Source organism: Meles meles, chromosome 10, assembly GCF_922984935.1.
Source record: "Meles meles chromosome 10, mMelMel3.1 paternal haplotype, whole genome shotgun sequence".
NCBI lineage: Eukaryota > Metazoa > Chordata > Mammalia > Carnivora > Mustelidae > Meles > Meles meles.
In genome coordinates, this window is record NC_060075.1 from 3,512,361 (window position 1) to 3,531,251 (window position 18,891).

At 46.6% G+C, this 18,891-nt stretch overlaps 1 protein-coding gene across 4 annotated transcripts in view; it reads right to left on the minus strand.

Moving 5' to 3' along the window:
* Nucleotides 1–18,891, minus strand: part of DPP6 (dipeptidyl peptidase like 6) — an 864,911-nt gene that overhangs the window by 307,395 nt on the left and 538,625 nt on the right. For all 4 annotated transcript variants that reach the window (XM_046020968.1, XM_046020970.1, XM_046020967.1 and 1 more), the window contains exon 3: nucleotides 6,288–6,386. In XM_046020968.1, coding sequence (XP_045876924.1) covers nucleotides 6,288–6,386 — 99 coding nt within the window. The remainder of the gene's footprint in view (nucleotides 1–6,287; nucleotides 6,387–18,891) is intronic.

An 18,891-nucleotide genomic window follows, 5' to 3' on the forward strand; every position in this document is an offset into this window, starting at 1 on the left:
GGCTGCTTCTCCTAAGTCACTCCCCCTGCCCCTTCCCTGGAGCTGCACCTCTGGGCTCTCCTCCCACCTCCTCTGGACTTCGGTCCCCCTCCCCACCCACGGGGAGATCTTACAGCTCCTCAGTGACGCACACTTTCCGCATCTCTCCAAGTGGCTCTGACGGCTCCCCTAAGTTCCTGCCGGGTCCTCAATATGTAAAGAGCATTTCCACTTAGTTTTCTCCAGTCGGCTTCTACTCTGAACTCGTCACCTAACCACAGAAACCAATGCCCTGTCAGTGCAGTGGCCATCCCAGTTAACCAGGCTTCAATCCTCCAAGTCCTACCTGGCTGTCCTTCCCCCCATCTCTCCATTTCTACTCGCATGCACATCCTATCATCCATCATTCATGATGGCTTTTTATACGGGCCTCTCCACTCCCACTCCCACGCTAACCTTCCCATCTGAAGATGGGCCAAATTAAGGTACATTTATGTAATGAGATCCTATTTAGATATCAAGAAGATAATGGAAATACATATTTAATACATGGAAAGATGTTTACGACCCATGTTATAAACTTTTCCCCCCTGAATGCACTTAGTATTATCCTACATATTACGTTACCTGAAAAGACAAGTATAAAAATGTAATAGTGGCTATTTCTAGTCGGTAGAGTTAGAGGTGAGTTTTAGTATCTTCTGAAGTTGTGTTCAACTCCATTTTGTTTTCTGATTTACTACAGTGAATATGTAATACATGTATCATACAAAGATTCCTCTCCTAGCTCGCTTTTGCTCCTGGGTGCCAGGCAGCCTCATGCTGCCAGGCCTTTGCAGTTGCTGTTCCATGCTGCCTATCATGCTTTCCCTGCAGAGAGCTCATCTGTATGATTCTCACATCCAGGGCTCTGTTTAAAAGCCCTTCATTGGACCACGCTGTGTAAAAGGGCATGTTCCTATGTCTCCTCATCTTTAAAACTAGGTTGTTCAAGCCTCAAATGAGAAAGTGTAGAAGAAGGTGACCAGATGGCTTCAGACTAGGCACTCCACCAGGTCATAAACACGGGAATCCTACCTTTGTGCAGTTCCCACTGAGAAGGAAAAATGGGTCCTGAATAAATAATTATACTTAATGCATGTAAAAAAGGTCACATCCAGGATTCAAGGGAGCCTAACAGAGAAGGCTGAGCCAGTACGGAAAAACCTGCTTGTGGAGCGAGAGGGAGGGCCGATGCTAAAGAAAAGGACCACTCGCAGGGTGGGCGTGGGAGTGGGAGAGATGGGACACAGAGAGGAGGGGGCGTGTGGGGCAGCAGGAACCCACCTTAGGGGAGAAAGAACGTGGACCCCTGAGTCCATCAAAAGAAGCTCAAGTCAGCTCACAGTCAGGGAAAGCTGGAGAGACTCAAAGGTCACTTAGGTGTCTCCTGGCACCAGAGCTTCTGTCAGAGAAGCCACTGGAAAATCCCGCTCCCGGTCCTGCCTGCCCCGCACCTGTCTCTGGTGCAGCTCCTTCTGGGTGGACAGCTGCCAGATCTGCCTTTGGCCTGGCATCATGAAGCCGGACGTCTGGCCGAGTGTGGATGGGTGGACAGGCGCTAAGTATGCGGGGTGGGGCTACAGAAGTTTGCGATGGAGCAGATATGAGGGACGAGAGCTGAGCAGAGCAAACGATGCCTCCAAGCTCTCTAGCCTGTTCTGCCCGAAGAAAGGGCTTCCCATGAACTGGACTGGGAGAAGCAGTGGCGAGGGCAGGTGTTATTCTTTTAGTTTTTGGTTTGTGTGTGTTGCGGGGGGGATGTTGATCAAGAACTCAGATTTGGAGCTTCAAGGTTGTGATGTCTGTGAGACGGCTCAGAATTCTGGGAAAATGCAGTGTGGAAACCCAGATTTAGGAGTCGTCCGTAGATGGAGGATACTTAACATCGTGAAACTCGATGAAACTGTGAGGGAGGAAGTGCAGATATTCAGTGGGAGGGACCAGAGGCTGAGCCCTGGGACCCACCGCCCTGAAAGGTCAAGGAGAAGAGCAAGAAGCAGTAGGAGAGCCTGAGAAGAAGCTCTCCCCCCACCCCATGTCGAAATAGAGCCAAGGGAGTATAATGACCTATAGGTCAGGGGGAAATTTCACCCAGGTGAAGGGAGTAATGAGCTGACGGGTAAATTAAGATGAGGTCTGAGAAGTGACCGTACGAGGCAGCTACCTGGAGGTCAGCGATGACCACGTGGACGCATGTCAGTGAAACTGGGGTGAGAGCCTGACCCCCTCACATCACAGAATCCCAGCACAGCACCTCAAGGGATCCACGAGGCTGAGAAGTGCAGTGTGGTTCCGGAAAAGATGGAAGGATTCCTTCCGCCGACCGAGTGTGTGGAGACACGGCCCTGGGGCCCGTTGGCGGCAGTGTGGACCCCCCTCTGTAGGCGGTGCTCAGTGTGTCCACTGTCCTGAGGTACAGACCAGCTGGTTGCAACCAGTCTGTGAGGGCAGAGTATGAAGGCTGTTACACCATTTTCAGAAAAGGTAGATTAGAACAAGTCTCTAGATTAGAATGAATGGGTGAGGAGAAATTTAGCCCAATAGGTTACTCCTGATACAGTGTATCATGTTCTAGACTATTAACTCCAATTTTAAACCGAAGATACACTTGGTATCTTTAGTGGTTACTGTGCACTAAAAATAATATTAATATTAGTAATATTATATAACAATAATAATAATAATAAAACCAAATCAAGTCTCTTTCTCCATGGGGAATTACTCCACTTTCTTTATCACTTAGGTATTCCATTAGCTTGACATCATGGGGATAAGGGAAGCTAAAATAGAGAATTTAAGGGATGACAATAATTCTCAAATATACGCAGTCTATAGTTTTGGGTAAAACACACTATGTAGCTAGTGAGGTTGTGAAAGAAACTGGCTGGACACCAGAAACCTGGGTTCTATCCAATGTAGCACAACTTATAAAGACCAGAGAGACGTAGGTTCAAGTCCAAATTTTGCTACTTACTAACTGGGATATTGGTCAAGTTATTTGAATGGCATAAGTCTCAGTTTCCTCATTTCCATTCTGTAAAATGGGAATAATGGTGGTTGTGAGAATTAAAGTATTTAATAGGTACAAAGAACTTATCCTAGAGCATAAGATACAGGAAACCCCCAGCAGGTTATGATGATGGTGGTGATGTGATGATGATGGTGATGATGATGATGATGATGATGGTGATGATGATGGTGATGATGGTGATGGTGATGATGGTGATGATGATGGTGATGGTGATGATGGTGATGATGATGATGATGATGGTGATGATGATGATGATGATGGTGATGATGATGATGATGATGATGGTGATGATGATGATGATGATGGTGATGATGATGGTGATGATGATGATGATGATGATGATGGTGATGGTGATGATGGTGATGGAGATGATGGTGATGATGATGATGCTGGTGGTGGTGGTGATGGTGGTGGGAATGATCATGATGGTGATCATGATGTTGATGATGAGGAAAAAGAAGAAGAGAGTAGGAACAGACAGAGGAGTAGGGAAGAAGAAGAGAAAGGAGACTGTCATGGTGATAGAAGGCACGGTAGATGGTCATGACGGAGGTGACTCCCAAGGCCACCGGTAAGAAACACCTCCCTGGGCCCAGCACTGTGTCCTTGGCCGGCTGCACTGTGGGGCACACAATAAACACTCACCGGACAAAGCAATGCTCTGATCGTTTCTAAAGCACACCCAGCTTCCCATCGTTCGATAATCCTCTGACTGTGGGAAACCTTCCCTGGATCTTCACATTTAGACTCGTGGTATTAAAGGAATGAATTCTTTATGGTATTTAGGACAATCATTTACAAGCCCTCAGTTAACCAGTGCAAAGCCACTTCACCCATTTTAAGCTATTACATTTTAGGGACAGAAAGGGATTGATCAGGAAAAAGAACGCATGAGAGAACAGTGGGAGGACAGCTAAGAGGAGTGTCGGGAGAAAAACAACCACGCTCCCTTCCCCCCTGGGTGGAGACTCCTCTTTGGAGAAATTGACTACCGGGTTACTTTGTAGCAAAATGTCACACTGGATGTCTACATTTGCAAAGGGAGAGTCCTTCTTAGAAAGCTCCTGGACACCAAAGGTCCTTCCTTTAGAATTGCAGGTTGTCTTCATGAATAGAATTAACCTGCCAAACAGGCAGGCTTGGCATTTTCTGCCAGGCAGGAGGCCATTTCTCAATTGCTCGTATTAACTCCCAACTTTGTGGATAAAGAAATTTTGGTTTGTTTCCCCTGGCCAGAGAGCCAGCCCACCTCTGGCCCAGCTCCACTCCTCTGCAGCATGAATTCGATCATGAGCTACCAGCGCCTTACGACCAACACAGTTCCAGCACAAACTTACCAGTGCTTTGTGACTCCAGATCTCTGTTTATTTTTAATTTTATTTTTTGCTTATGGAATGCTGACTTAGACCCAGTCTGCCACTATGGACATTCTAACACACATAGGAATGTTATTTTAGCATGTCATGTAGTCTTTTCAGTCTTCCTTGGACTTGCTCTGACCTCTATAGCTATGGTTCAGTGTTCCTTGTCTCCAATTTGTTTTATCCCTAGATTCTGCCACTCGACCAGGTTTCCTCCCCTCCCCCTCCCTTCTCTCCTCTCTTTTTCTCTTCGCTTTCTTTTCTTCACGAAGATTTAGACAGACTAAGTTCTAGCCTTACACTGCCCAGGGGTCTAGTCTCTGCTTTCTCTAATTAGTAAACCCAGCACTTCTTAAAGACTGGGCTTTATACAGCATCTTTGAATATCTTTGAATATCTGGTCACTCATGGTTAGCTCTGTTTCTAGAATATGACTTCGCAATCTTTAAGAAAAGGCTAATCCCCTTTCATTCCCAAGATTGAGCTCAGAGTATGCTCTTGGTACTTTCCTCCTGCCTATGCAATGGGTTAACACAAACTGAGAGCAGGTGTTAAGTCTCCCTCAACATGAAAGGTAACATCACTTCCTCCATCAAACAAAAGACCCTGGCTCTCTCCGTGTCCTGGAGACACATGTCCTTGGCTCTCTCCATGTCCTGTCTGTGCACCACGCACGCCCCAACAGCCGTCCCCCGCACACGGATCCTATTTCTCCCAATTCCTTTGTATAAAGTACGTTCCCTCAGAGATCCATCTTCTCTCATTTTTAAATAAGTGAATCTAAGAATCAGAAATGAATACTGAGGCCACAGTTGAGCACAAAAGAGAAGCCACTGCCCTAGTAGGAGACGAACGGCAAAACGTCATTGCTAGTTGGTCTTTGAGAGCGTGTGAAGCATGAGCCGCATTTCAGAAGCAGCCGGACAGCAAGAAAATACAAAAACACAGTCACCCGACAAGACAGTCGTGGGAAGAGCACTACATGGGAAGTCAGGAGACAGGTTTCCAACTACATGTGCACCAGCAGCAAGCTGTGTGGCCTCCAAAAAATCACGTAACCTCTCTGGGCCTCATTTATTATGAAAGCCAGGATTTGAACTAGACCTCCAGCATTCCACTATAAAGTTTCTCTGACCTGCGATTCCTTTTCAAGTGCATCCCACATTCATGGAGATAACAGAAGAGGTGCATCGGCTGAACTACCTAAGAGAGAGGCCCCAAAGCCTGCGGAGGAGGGCATGCATTCATTCACACCTTTCCTCCCATGACTACACTCGAAAATTCGTTCAACCACAAGTGGATGAAATGGATTATGTCCGAGACCAAAAAGAATTGCACCATGAACATACGGCCTTTGGCCTTTAATCCTGCTTTGTTTTGTTTTAAAAATCCCCCAAACCAGAAAAGTAGACTATATCCAGACTAAAGTGCAAGAGGAAAATAAACTTATCCTCAAATGTGCACCAGGCTCGAGTTTCGTTCATTTGCTGGCTTTTGAGAAGAAGCCTTGGAGTTCTTTTCGGCCCCTCTATGCAGCGGGGAGTGAAAGCGAGGGCCGTAGGAAAGGGAAGAAAGAACAGGGAGAGGGAGGGAAGCTCGGCTGTGTCTCTGTCTGGTCCTGTTGCTTAGCAACGGCTCCCAGCTCCGCGGGAGAAATAATGATTTGGGGAGGCGCCATTGAGAGCCCATTTCTCATGAAGGAACAGCCCCGTCTTACCAGATCCACGTTTTCTTAGAACGAGAATAAGGTGATTATCGCAGCAAGAGCTCTGGTCATCCACTGCCGCGGCCGAAGGGAGAACATGAGAGGCAACAGGCCAAACCCAAACTGCGGAAGGGTGGCTTCCCGTGCGCACGCAGGCCTCCCGACTTACCACTTATCCACTTAGCCTCGGGGTCGTGGATTTTGAAATCATCGCTGAAGAGATCGTCCACTGTGACCTTCTTCTTTTGAGACAGACTGTTATCTTCCGCTAGAAAAAAGAACACGGCCAATAGTTAAATCGTTTCTTTGGGGTAAAAGAGAGGACCATAAAACACTGGGGTGGCCATTCAGAAACGGTACCCATGGTGAAGCACACACTTCCTCTACATAACATAAGGCTGAACAAAAGCCATGACTTTTGCTTTTAATTAAAATATCAAAAACAGTGGTAAGGGGATCATGGCGCAGTAAAACGGTATCCGTTCTCCCCCTCCACTTGAACACATACACGAGTGTATTTCTTCGGAACAGAGGCAAACACTTCAAGACTGATTTATGAACAACAAGGTGGAAATGGGCAAGAAAGCAAACACAGTGGATGTCCAGAATGGGTTGCCGTGGTGTGATGTCATCAATCACTCGTGGCGCAGTTAGTCAAGGCCAACTTGGAAGCACGTCGGATGCCGGGGATGCGCGGTGAGTGAGGGTCCAGCAGGTACTGATTCTCCACATGCCTCATGTGTCCCTGGCTGTCTCCAGGCTGGGAATCAGTTCCTGCTCTAATAGAATCACACCTCAAGTGCGTGCCAACGACCAGATTCCACCTTGCATCATCTCCCTCAGTCCCCCTGGGAGTGAGCACCTGGGGTGAGCGCCGAAAGTACCAATCTCACATCCATCCCAAGAGGAGATGTTTAGTTACCGGCACCGGGGGCGGAGCCTGGAGAAACCTGACCCTGTTTGTTCTATTTGCCAAGCTGGGAGCTTCTGGGGTTTAACTAACAGAGTAAACACACAAGGGTGGTACGTCAGACGGCTCTCACTTTTGCTATATACTGAACATTATTCACTACTTCTGACGCACGTCGTCCTTCTAGAACAGAAGACGGTAACTGTCAGGGCACCTCTCTTGAAGACTCGGGGGTCTTCATTTCATCAGCTCTGTGCTGGGCTGCTGGCCGGGGCTCTCCTCGGTGCTAATCAAGGTGGGTAGGTCTGTGTTTCAGATCCTGAAACGGGACGGGGTTTCAGATCCATGTTGCTTTTACATTTTGACGTTTGGTTGTTATGCCTGTTGCTCTTTTCAGCGTTTGCCTGTGGAGCCAGCTTCCAGTTCTTGGGCTGTCAGAGAACTTACCCTCCACAGGACCCTTTGTCTCTTTTAATTTTCTGTTTCAAAATCTACGGCAGGTGGGAAAGACAACGAGCATTTTTGCTGGATGGCACGATAACCTAAATAAGCACTCTCGGGGCTCCTTGTAGGGTTCCAGGGCGCAGATTTTATTACATCTCCTGTATGGTTTCTTTCTTGTGGCCCCTCTGGATGTTATCGACTACTGAAGTTGTCAGAAGGGTCACGTGTCACCATGTGGATTGACCGATTCCTTGAATATCAAAAAGGATGGATGTGTGGAAAAGTCTTTTGAAAATTACAGAACGACATCTTTCAAAGTGACCTTCTTGTTAGACCTGACGGTGGGGGAGCTCTCCCAGGTGCTACACAAAACCTGTCAAGCCAAACCGAATTCCTCCCTGGAGGACCTTTCCATCTGCAACTTTCCATCCCTAGGAAAAGGCACATGGAACTTCAGACATGTGGCGTGTCAGTGTGGAAAACACACAGTAAATGAACATTTTAAAGACAACTAAACACCAATGTAGTGCAGTTATACTGTGATCGAGTAATTAAGAAATCTATCTGCAACTAGTTGAAAATAAGTCCTAGAGATCGAATGCACAATATAACGATCACAGACAACAATGCTGTATTATAAACATCAAATTCGCTAAGAGATTAGATCTTAATGAATCCCACTAAAAAAAAAATGAATATTATGTGACCCGATAAAGGCATTAGCTAACCCCCCAAAAGCAATCATCCTCATATATATAAATATATGAAATCAGCCTGTTGCACTCTTCAAACTTACACAATGGCATCTGTCAAATATATTTCAATAAAAAATAAAATAAAATAAAACAAGAACAGAGTATAAACATTTCTATTTTTTTTTTTTTATTCGACAGACAGAGATCACAAGTAGGCAGAGAGGCAGGCAGAGAGAGAAAGGAGGAAGCAGGCTGTCCGCAGAGCAGAGAGCCCGATGCGGGGCTCGATCCCAGAACCCTGGGATCATGACCTGAGCCGAAGGCAGAGGCTTTAACCCACTGAGCCACCCAGGCGCCCCAAGTATAAACATTTCTGAGCACTCCTCAGCATACGATCAGAAAATAAATAGTGGGGCGCCTGGGTGGCTCAGTGGGTTGGGCCGCTGCCTTCGGCTCAGGTCATGATCTCAGGTCCTGGGATCGAGTCCCGCGTCGGGCTCTCTGCTTGGTGGGGAGCCTGCTTCCCTCTCTCTCTCTCTCTGCCTGCCTCTCTATCTACCTGTGATCTCTCTCTGTCAAATAAATAAAATCTTTAAAAAAAAAAAAGAAAATAAATAGTTCTATTAAAACATAAGTTTTATCTGAGTAAATGTCACTATTCAAGGAAGATTCTAGCTCACTTCTTGAGGTATCCATACATGTAATGAGAAAAGAGTGTAAGCCTGCCATTTAAACAAACTTTGGGTAAAAGATGAAAAAAGTTATTTATTCACATTCTGAAAATCTCTTTACAAACAACTGTTCTGTTAATGTAAAAATGTCTTAAAAAACTATTACATTGAGTTTGAGGAATTCTTTATAGATCCTGGATATCAACCATTTGTCTGTACTGTCATTTGCAAATATCTTCTCCCATTCTGTGGGTTGCCTTTTTGTGTTGTTGACTGTTTCCTTTGCTGTGCAGAAGCTTTTGATCTTGATGAAGTCCCAAAAGTTCATTTTCGCTTTGTTTCCTTGGCCTTTGGAGACATATCTTGAAAGAAGTTGCTGTGGCTGATATCGAAGAGGTTACTGCCTATGTTCTCCTCTAGGATTCTGATGGATTCCTATCTCATGTTGAGGTCTTTTATCCATTTCGAGTTTATCTTTGTGTACGGTGTAAGAGAATGGTCAAGTTTCATTCTTCTACATATCGCTGTCCAGTTTTCCCAGCACCATTTATTGAAGAGACTGTCTTTTTTCCATTGTATATTTTTTCCTGTTTTGTCGAAGATTATTTGACCAAAGAGTTGAGGGTCCATATCTGGGCTCTCCACTCTGTTCCCCTGGTCTATGTGTCTGTTTTTATGCCAGTACCATGCTGTCTTGGTGATCACAGCTTTGCAGTAAAGCTTGAAATCGGGTAACGTGATGCCGCCAGTTTTGTTTTTGTTTTTCAACATTTCCTTAGCAATTTGGGGTCTCTTCTGATTCCATACAAATTTTAGGATTATCTGCTCCAGCACTTTGAAAAATACTGGTGGAATTTTGATTGGAATGGCATTAAAAGTATAGATTGCTCTAGGCAGTATAGACATTTTAACCTCAAACTCAACACACACAAAACAGATAATCATATCAAAAAATGGGCAGAAGATATGAACAGACACTTCTCCAACGAAGACCTACAAATGGCTATCAGACACATGAAAAAATGTTCTTCATCACTAGCCATCAGGGAGATTCAAATTAAAACAACATTGAGATACCACCTGACACCAGTTAGAATGGCCAAAATTAGCAAGACAGGAAACAACGTGTGTTGGAGAGGATGTGCAGAAAGGGGAACCCTCTTACACTGTTGGTGGGAATGCAAGTTAGTGCAGCCACTTTGGAGAACAGTGTGGAGACTCCTGAAGAAATTAAGAATAGAGCTTCCCTATGACCCTGCAATTGCACTGCTGGGTATTTACCCCAAAGATACAGATGTAGTGAAAAGAAGGGCCATCTGTACCCCAATGTTTATTGTAGCAATGGCTACGGTCGCCAAACTGTGGAAAGAACCAAGATGCCCTTCAACGGACGAATGGATAAGGAAGATGTGGTCCATATACACAATGGAGTATTATGCCTCCATCAGAAAGGATGAATATCCAACTTTTGTAGCAGCATGGACGGGACTGGAAGAGATTATGCTGAGCGAAATAAGTCAAGCAGAGAGAGTCAAGTATCATATGGTCTCACTTATTTGTGGAGCATAACAAAGAACATGGAGGACCTGGGGAGATGGAGAGGAGAGGGAGTTGAGGGAAACTGGAAGGGGAGATGAACCATGAGAGACTATGGACTCTGAAAAAAAAACCAGAGGGTTTTGAAGGGGTGGGGGGGGGGGGTGGGAGGTTGAGGAACCAGGTGGTGGGTAATAGGGAGGGCACGTACTGCATGGAGCACTGGGTGTGATGCCCAAACAATGAACACTGTTATGCTGTAAATAAACAAAAAAAAAATTAAAAAAAAACTATTACGTTGTTTTTTAATACTATTAAAAAACATGACTTTCAGGCACGGACAGTTTGTGGTGGAGGCATCAGGATACATGCTTCAAGCCAGGACCCTGGACTGTCAATATATCAGCTGTCTCCTTAAGATGCTCATGTTGGCCTCTCCGGGCCTCGGTGACTTGTTCACATATTAAACTGCTATCTAACGAAATCACTGATTTGTACTTCGATGCATTTCACAAATCCTTTGAGGTGGTGACAAGCATGCGTGACCGCTGTGCTCCGGGAACCCTGCTGGGCCCTGAAGAATCCAGCTGAAGGCTCTTGAGCTCAAGGAGCAGGGAGGCAAATGGAAAGCATGACTGTGTTGCAACAGCATCCGTCCGGACCGAGAGCGGCAGGGCGGGCATGACTGGGAAGAAAGAAGTGGGGGAATCCTGCAAAGAACTCCCCGAGGAAAGGTCCTGCTAGCCAAGATAAAAGAGATACCAGAAGAACATTCCAGCTAGAAGGAATGCAAGAACACGAAGACATCCACAAACACAGCATTCTCAGGAAATTGTGAGTGTCGGGGTTGGGGTGGAGTAAGTGTGAGTGGGAAATGTCCAGAGATGAAGGCGGAGCCTCTCATTACATTGGATGTTCTGGAATTTCATTAAAAAACATCCACTTGCGGGTGTCTGGCTGGCTCAGGGAAGCGTCCGACTCTTGGTCTCAGCTCAGGTCTTGAACTCAGGGTCGTGAGTTCAAGCTCTGAGTTGGGCTCCACGCCGGGTGTGGTTCAAGCTCTGAGTTGGGCTCCACGCTGGGTGTGGAGCCTGCTTCAAAAAAAGAAAAAAAAAAAGACAATGTCCACTTGTGGCTTTTCTTTAAAAATTATGCTTACCAGCCAGTAACACTGTCAGTCCCCATCTCAGGAACATTGGCAGCAGTGATCTCACTCCGTACTGCTTGTCCTTCACTCGAGTGCCCCCGTCCAGGGAGCAAGCGGACCTGTGGGTCCAAGCTCCACAGGGCTGGCTTTTCCTCTCATGGCTTCCACGTTTTTGTATCTTTGGGGGCATTTGCATAATTTCTTCAGTTTGATTTTCCACTTTATCAATTTTTTAGCATTATCTAGATAGCTCTTTCATCCTGCAACTGAATTTTAAAATTTCAAGTAATGATATTTTAATTTCTAAAACTCCTAATTAACTCCTTTTCAGGATAATCTACTCCTACAGCTGTAAGCTCTGTTATCGCACTGATAATTTTTTAAAACCTAAAATGTCATTTTCTGCTTTCCCTGCTGATTTATATTTCTTTGGATTTAAGTGCTTATGTGTACTAGGCCGGTGTTCTCATTTTGAGGGGACAGTTCCTGTAGGTTCTTGTGGCTCTTAGCTGTCAGCATCTTCCCTGCACGTGTCCTGGGTCATGAGAGACTCCTGTTGGTGTGGCCGGGAGCAATGTCCTGGGCACTTGGAAGCTGGGTCTCCTGCTGCCATTTGGGCTGGAGCCCTTTGCCTGACGTGGTGATGGGATTCAAGATTCTCTGAACATGAACCCAATTTTAAGGCAGGGGGCACCTGTCCAGTCCCTAGTCCCTCATGGACACCAAGATCCTAGACCTTCCTGTTGGGTCTGACTCGTCTCTGCTCCTGGAGGGTGGCAGGAGTCTGGTTGTACTTGTTGCTATAAGCGTCAACCTGACCCTTCTTTCAGGGACATCATTCTGTCCCACACAGATAAAAGACTCTCGCTTGTTTTTGAGCACAGCTATGTTTTTCCTCTTTATTTTCTCTCAGTTCTACGTGCTTGAAATCAGAAGGGAAAGATTTCTGGGTTCCGTGGGCCATCTTAAACCGGAAGTCACCTTGAACCGAAGTCGACCTGGACCGGAAGGGAACCCACCCGTGGAGAGACAGGAAGAGCCCAGTTTGGCTTCCATCCTGAAGGTAATCGGGAGATGACCGAGACGTTGAGACCCCTTCAGCCCGACAGCGGGATACGCACAGAGCGCTCGTTACCGCGGCACCCTGGTCTGCTCACGGGCGTGCAGAGGCACGTCCGGCTCCCTAGCGAGGCAGCTCTCTCCAAGTAGGTCAGGATACGGTGCAGACTGCTCACGCCCCGTCCGGATGCTTGTTCCACAGTCACGTCGTTAAGGAGCCCAGTGACTGGCAACAGTTTGGAATGTTCCCTGGAGTTTTTTACAATTAGAAATAAATCCCACCACCCTAGGCTGGATTAACGTGAAGCACAAGCCCTTGAGGATTTCCGTCGCTGCAGGTGGAGGGTAGCCACTGACAAACCCCATTTAGTAACAGCGAAACCTGCCCGGATCGGTTCTGCCGGTGCTGGGAACTGGCAGAGGCGACGGCGGCAGAAATGCCAGGCCGTCTTGGAGGACACGGGCAGTTTAAGGTCCGATCCCATCAGAACGAGGAGGAAGGCAAGCCTGAGCTACGGAGAGGGCACAAGGCTTCTCTGAGATGCGTGGGACGTCCGTCAAGGGGGCATTAGCCGCATTCGCAGGGAAACCGGCCGTTGGCCATGTCCGCAGAATCAGCTTGTGAGCGACCTGTCCCCAAAGTGGGAGCTAATTTAATTCCAGAATACTGAAGATATCCTGCCCGTAATGCTCATAAGGATCCTGATAAAACACTGTGCTCTCCAGGTTAAAAAAATTATGTAAATAAAGAAAAAGGTTTAAAAACCATTTTTATGGACACGTTTCTGTAATGAGAACAAGTTATCCTCTGAGATGGACAAGGAACACACACAGTAGGGGCACACAGCTGGTGTTCACCCCGCTGTGCGTGATGGAGCCGGGTCAAGAAGAAGGATTTTCAGACTCCGAGGAGACACCACGTGGTGTGCGGGTGGGATCGGGCTTCACAGCGAGGCAGATCCCAGCCCAGGTTCAGAGCAGAAGCACTCTGGTATTCAGAGTGAGTCATGGGGAACGTACTTGTATGTTGTTTCTGTAGACGCTGGCAATACTTGTTGGCTTCCACGCAAACAGAGGAACGCATGGAAATCAAAGAAACTGCCTGGGTTTTTAAAAGACTGACTGATTGAAGAGAGAGAGAGCATGAGCAGGAGGGGCAGAGGAAGAGGGAGAGAAACTCAAGCAGACTCCACGCTGAGCACGGAGCCTGACATGGGCTCGATCTCACAACCCTGAGATCATGACCTGAACTGAAATCAAGAGTCGGACGCTCAACAGACTGCACCGCCCAGGAGCACATTAACTGTCCATTTTGCAAAATCTGAACCGTTAATTCATGACTTCCAGTGATACAGCTTTTGCTTAACCTCAGACCACAGCTGCTTGGACCATTACTGATGAACCTAACACGGACAGCCACTGAGTCCAAGGAAAAAACTGAAAACACAGGAAGCGTTTCCCTTCACTCTGAGCATGTTAGTGGCGTGAGTGCTCTGGGTGGATGCTGGAATCAATACTTTCCAGTTAGAACTGCTGCTGTTGCTTTTTTTTTAAAGACGTACAATCAGTGCTCTCTGTTGTAGATGAGACTCATATGTCCTCTGTAGATTCTTACTTGTCATAATGGAAGAATAAAGTCAGTCCTGCTTCACCGTCAACAACTCAGGAACAATGGAATTTAAGCTGGGTAACGTGCGTACAGGTCATGAAATGGAGCACCCCCAGAGTCTTACCACAAGTCGTTCTGGCGACTTCGATGATGATATTTGGGACTTCTGAGCTGATGAAATTTTGGACTCTGAGTTAATGCTGCAATAGCTTGGGACTTCTGCGGACCAGGATGGAGAGAATGTACTGTGTATGTGGGGTGCAGGTGAACCTTTAAGGACTGAGGGTCAGACCGTGTAGGCAGAAGAGTGCCCCCCAACCTTGACCTTGAGGACAGGTGTTGGGGACCGAACTGCACACTTCTCCCGTTCATCTGCTGAAGCCCCAACCCTCAATGCAACAATATTTGGAGATAGAGCCTTAAAGGAGGTAATTAAAGTTAGATGGGATCATAAAGGTGGGGCTCTATTCAGAACCGGTGTCCTTGTAAGGTAAGAGGAAGAGATACTCTCTCTCCGTGCATGCAGAAAAAAAGCAATGCGAGATATAGTGAGAAAAAGCTGTCTGCAATCCAGAAAAAGAGGTCTCGCTGGAAACCAATCCTGCTGGCATTTGATCTTAGGCTTAAAGTCTCGAGAACGATGAGAAAATACATTTCTGTTGTTGAACCACTCAACATGCCAGCCCAAGCCCACTAACACAACTGGTGTTTTCAAAATTTCAATTTCCAACTCTTTGTTGCTAGTCCGTTAAACACGGTATTTGCATATTGATCTGGTATCCTGCAACCTTTCTGAACTTAGCCCTGTGTTTGATGAGCACATTCTACATCGGCATTCGTTTTGTCCTCAGTAAGGACGGTGGTACGTGTTCATTTCAAGTAGAAATAATCCATTAAGACTGCTAAGAAAACAGGTTCCAGTCAAGGTCCAGGTAGCAATAAACTAGATCGTAGCTACTAATGCATTTGAAGAAATGAGAGTCTGCCTGGCCCGAATGCCTCAAGACAAATGGTGAATGTTTTAAATGAGTTTTCCGTTTGTCAATCAACTTGTTATTATTTGGTAGGAGATTTTATTCAAGTGAGAAAAAAGGCTGCAAATATTATCCAAAGCTGTGAGGAAGGACGGGAGGTGTCGGCTGTCTGGGGGGGAAGGATGCTCCCCAGATTAGCCGGGGAGGGTCAAGACACAGCACGTAAGGTCAGAGGGCCCAGAAATACAGACACAAAGACATTTTCGCTTAAAGTTATGAAAGAAATCTATAAAGGACTTCAAAATAACGTCAAAGGTTTCATACCAGAGTGAAGAAAGGAAGAGGGAGGAAGTCTTTGATGGGAATAGTCTGTGAATACTGATGGATAAACACACTACTAAGAATCCTGGGAAGAAACAGCAGAAGAACCGATGTCAGCATGGGTGAGAGGTAATGAATGATACCCGGAGACGGGCTGTAGAACTGGTAGCCTAAAAAAAAGGTACTATTATTATTTGGATTTGGGTGGTGTATTTAATACCTTTCTCACTATTTTTCCTTCTGTTTATACCTACTCCCTGGGAAATCATTAGTAAAGTCATGTTCTGATCGTAACCCAAGCTCACACCCGAATCTAGCGTCTGAGCTGGTGTGTGTCTTCAGGATGTCCAACACCACGGTCAGCTAATTTGACCTTCTCAGCTGACCCCACGGTTTGTTACGTGGACAAAGGTGTGTGGTGTTCCCGACAGAGAAATCGGGGCTGCTAGGGGTGGCTTGTTAAGCCCCAAGTGCCCACATCCTAGTAGCAAGTAGCATAGGCCCATTTTAAGGGAGATTCTATTTCAGGAATCATCGCCAGCGACACAAAATGTATATATTTTTTTTACTTGAATTTTATTGGCCCTGTTGATTGATCTGCATTTGATTTGGCTCTTTCTGTTTGTTTTCTATAAATTGTAAGTGGAGTTTATATCTGTCTCATGCATGTAAGTAAAATCATAAAAATAAATTAAGTCAAGGCAGAGGATGGGGCTTATCCTTTCTCTTCAGATTCTAAAAACACCCCAATAGATTCCTTAATGGGAATGCCCTGCAGTTCCTTCTCCGCTGGCAGAGATGACAAAGAACCAAATGGTGAAGCTGAGAGGAGTCCTCCAGAGAGGTGGGGAGGCCGGGATGGCTTCCCCTTGAGCAGGTCGGGGGGGGGAGGGTGCAGCACACCTGTCTGTCTGTCTGTCTGTCTGTCTCTTTCTCTCTCTCACCGCCCACAGTGCCTGCCTGTAAGTTACGGCCACTGCAGGACCGGCAAAGGCATTGATTTCCCTTTGTCTGACTTTCCCGCAGCGGCCGCCACAATTCACCACCAACGTGCTGCCTCCCAGCAGCCGAGGGAGGGCTGCAGGGGAGCAACCCTTCGCCTCTGCGGCAGCTGTGGACGCGCCTTGCCTCGGGGCCACGTCACTACCATCCCTGCCTGCCTGGTCACGTTGCCTTCTCCCCTCGGTCTGTGCCGGATCCCTCTCTGCCTCCCTCTTATAAAGACACACGTGGTTGCCTTTAGGACTCACGGATAAAGCAGGAACCCCTCCCCCCATCTCAGATGCTTCATCCCATCTCTGCAATAACCCCGGTTTGCCATATAAGGTGACCTTCCCCGGTGACACTCCCAGGCCACGTTCCCAGGTTCCAGGGATTAGAACACGGCACTCTGGGGAGTCGTCCTCTCACCCAGCAGATCCCGCAAGACCTTTTCTCCATCCCCCACTAACCCACTACCTTAGAAGGCACCCTCTGAAAACACGGTAATCATACATTTACTGAATTTTTTAAGAAGACGAAAAAGAATCTGGGTAAGGATAAAGGAAGGGAGAAAAAGTTCGATAAATCCGAGGCTCTATAAATTATCTCTTAACCCAGTTTCTGCTGTTTTCAGACCTCCCACAAAAGGAATGTGGGGAACAGACGACAGCTCTCTGAGCCAGCGCCTACACGTGCTGCTTCTGCCGCGGTGATAGAGGTAGTTCCGGCAGCGATCAAGGTAAGAGCTCTGCCTCCTGGAGAGCGTGGACCGTGGCTCCTTAGTGCTCTGACCCGGTTCGTTGTGGGCGACTTCTCTCCACTTCTCTGATCTTATCAGACCATCTGTCTCTGTGTCCCTGACCCAGACCTGGTAACTCGACTTAAGACTCTCTAACGGCTGCCTTTGGCTCCTGACTGGCCAGAGTCTTCCTTAAAATATCAGCGACTACACTGGCCAGCTCCTTGTAACAGATGGTCCTGAAGGCTCCCCAGACCCCCTTGAACTTGACCAAGAGGCTTTCATCCCAACCAGGCAACCGAGTAAAGAAAACCAGAGTGCCAGGAGAAGATTTATCCTTTTCATGGCTTATATGCAACCATGCCTTAAAAATGGGAAGCAAAATGCAGCAATGCTTTGAAAAGTGCCCTTTATGGATAAATATGTAGGCACATTTGCTTAGGTTAGATTCTCGAAGCCGGCATGAATAATCATCTACCCCCATCCCTCAGATAAACGGCTCTTTAGTGTAAGAATTCAGTAAGTAAGCAAGCCTAGAACTAATGATGGAAAGTCAAAGTAGAGACTGTTAAGATTCTCCAGGGACCCACTTCTCAGGACTTTGGAAGTTTGCAACGAAGTATAAGGGTAGCAGCTATGCAAATTCATGCTCTCTTTCATGAGAATCTGTCAGAACTCCCTCCTTGCACATATGTTTCAGTTGAAGGCATGGAGCAAACTCATCGTTCAAGTTCAAGCGATGAAGACTGCATTCATAAAATATTTCATAAAAAGGGGGTCTTGCCTCCCTGAGAGCCCCTGTACCCTTCCAAGTCTGCAGAGGCTGACCCTTACAAATACTGACTTTCTCAACCCCCCCTTCCAGCGAAGGGAGGCCGTATAATATAGTTGTGGCAAGTAAGCTCTCTCCTGGCTGGCTCCGGAAAAAGACAGAACTACACAAGGCAAGTTCTGTGATTTTCCTTCTCTCCTGTGAGGGTAGGAAATGTGATGTGTGGAGCCTCTTTGCCAGCACGCAGACGAGAACAGCAGAGATCTTTGAGCCACGGAACCATCCTGGGCCTGGCCATGGCTGGGCTTCTCCTTTTCTTTCTTTTCTTCCTTCTCTTCCTCTCTTTCTTTCTTTTTTCCTTAAAGGCAGGGGGAGGGGCAGAGAGAAGGAAAGAGAGGGTCTTTTTTTTTTTTTGAGTTTTTTTTTTTATTTATTTGAGAGAGATGTAGACAGTGGGGGAGGAGAAAAGGAGAGAGAGAGTCCTCAAGCAGACTCCCCACTGCGCACAAAGCCCAGCATGGGCTCTCACAACCCTAAGATCATGACCTGAGCTGAAATCAACAATGGTCCACTTAACTGACACCTCTGGACTTCTCTTATGAAACAATATAACACTTATGGTTTGAAAGATTTTAGTTAGGCATCTAGTTAGGTATTCCGTTGGAGACTAAAGTACTTTGTTATTGTAACATCTGGGTTCTGGATAAATGCTCACGCTGGTCCCTAACCTGGTCCACGGGCAGGCTGAGCAGGTGTGTGAGCTTTCTGAGGTGAATCCAGCTGATTATGGGGGTGTGTGCCCCTTTCCAACGATCGGATGACTTGCAGTTTTGTCAGATTCTAAAAACAGTGACAACTTATAAATTGTTACAAAGGACAGGAACCCTTAGACAGGACCACCTCGAATCCAGCGAC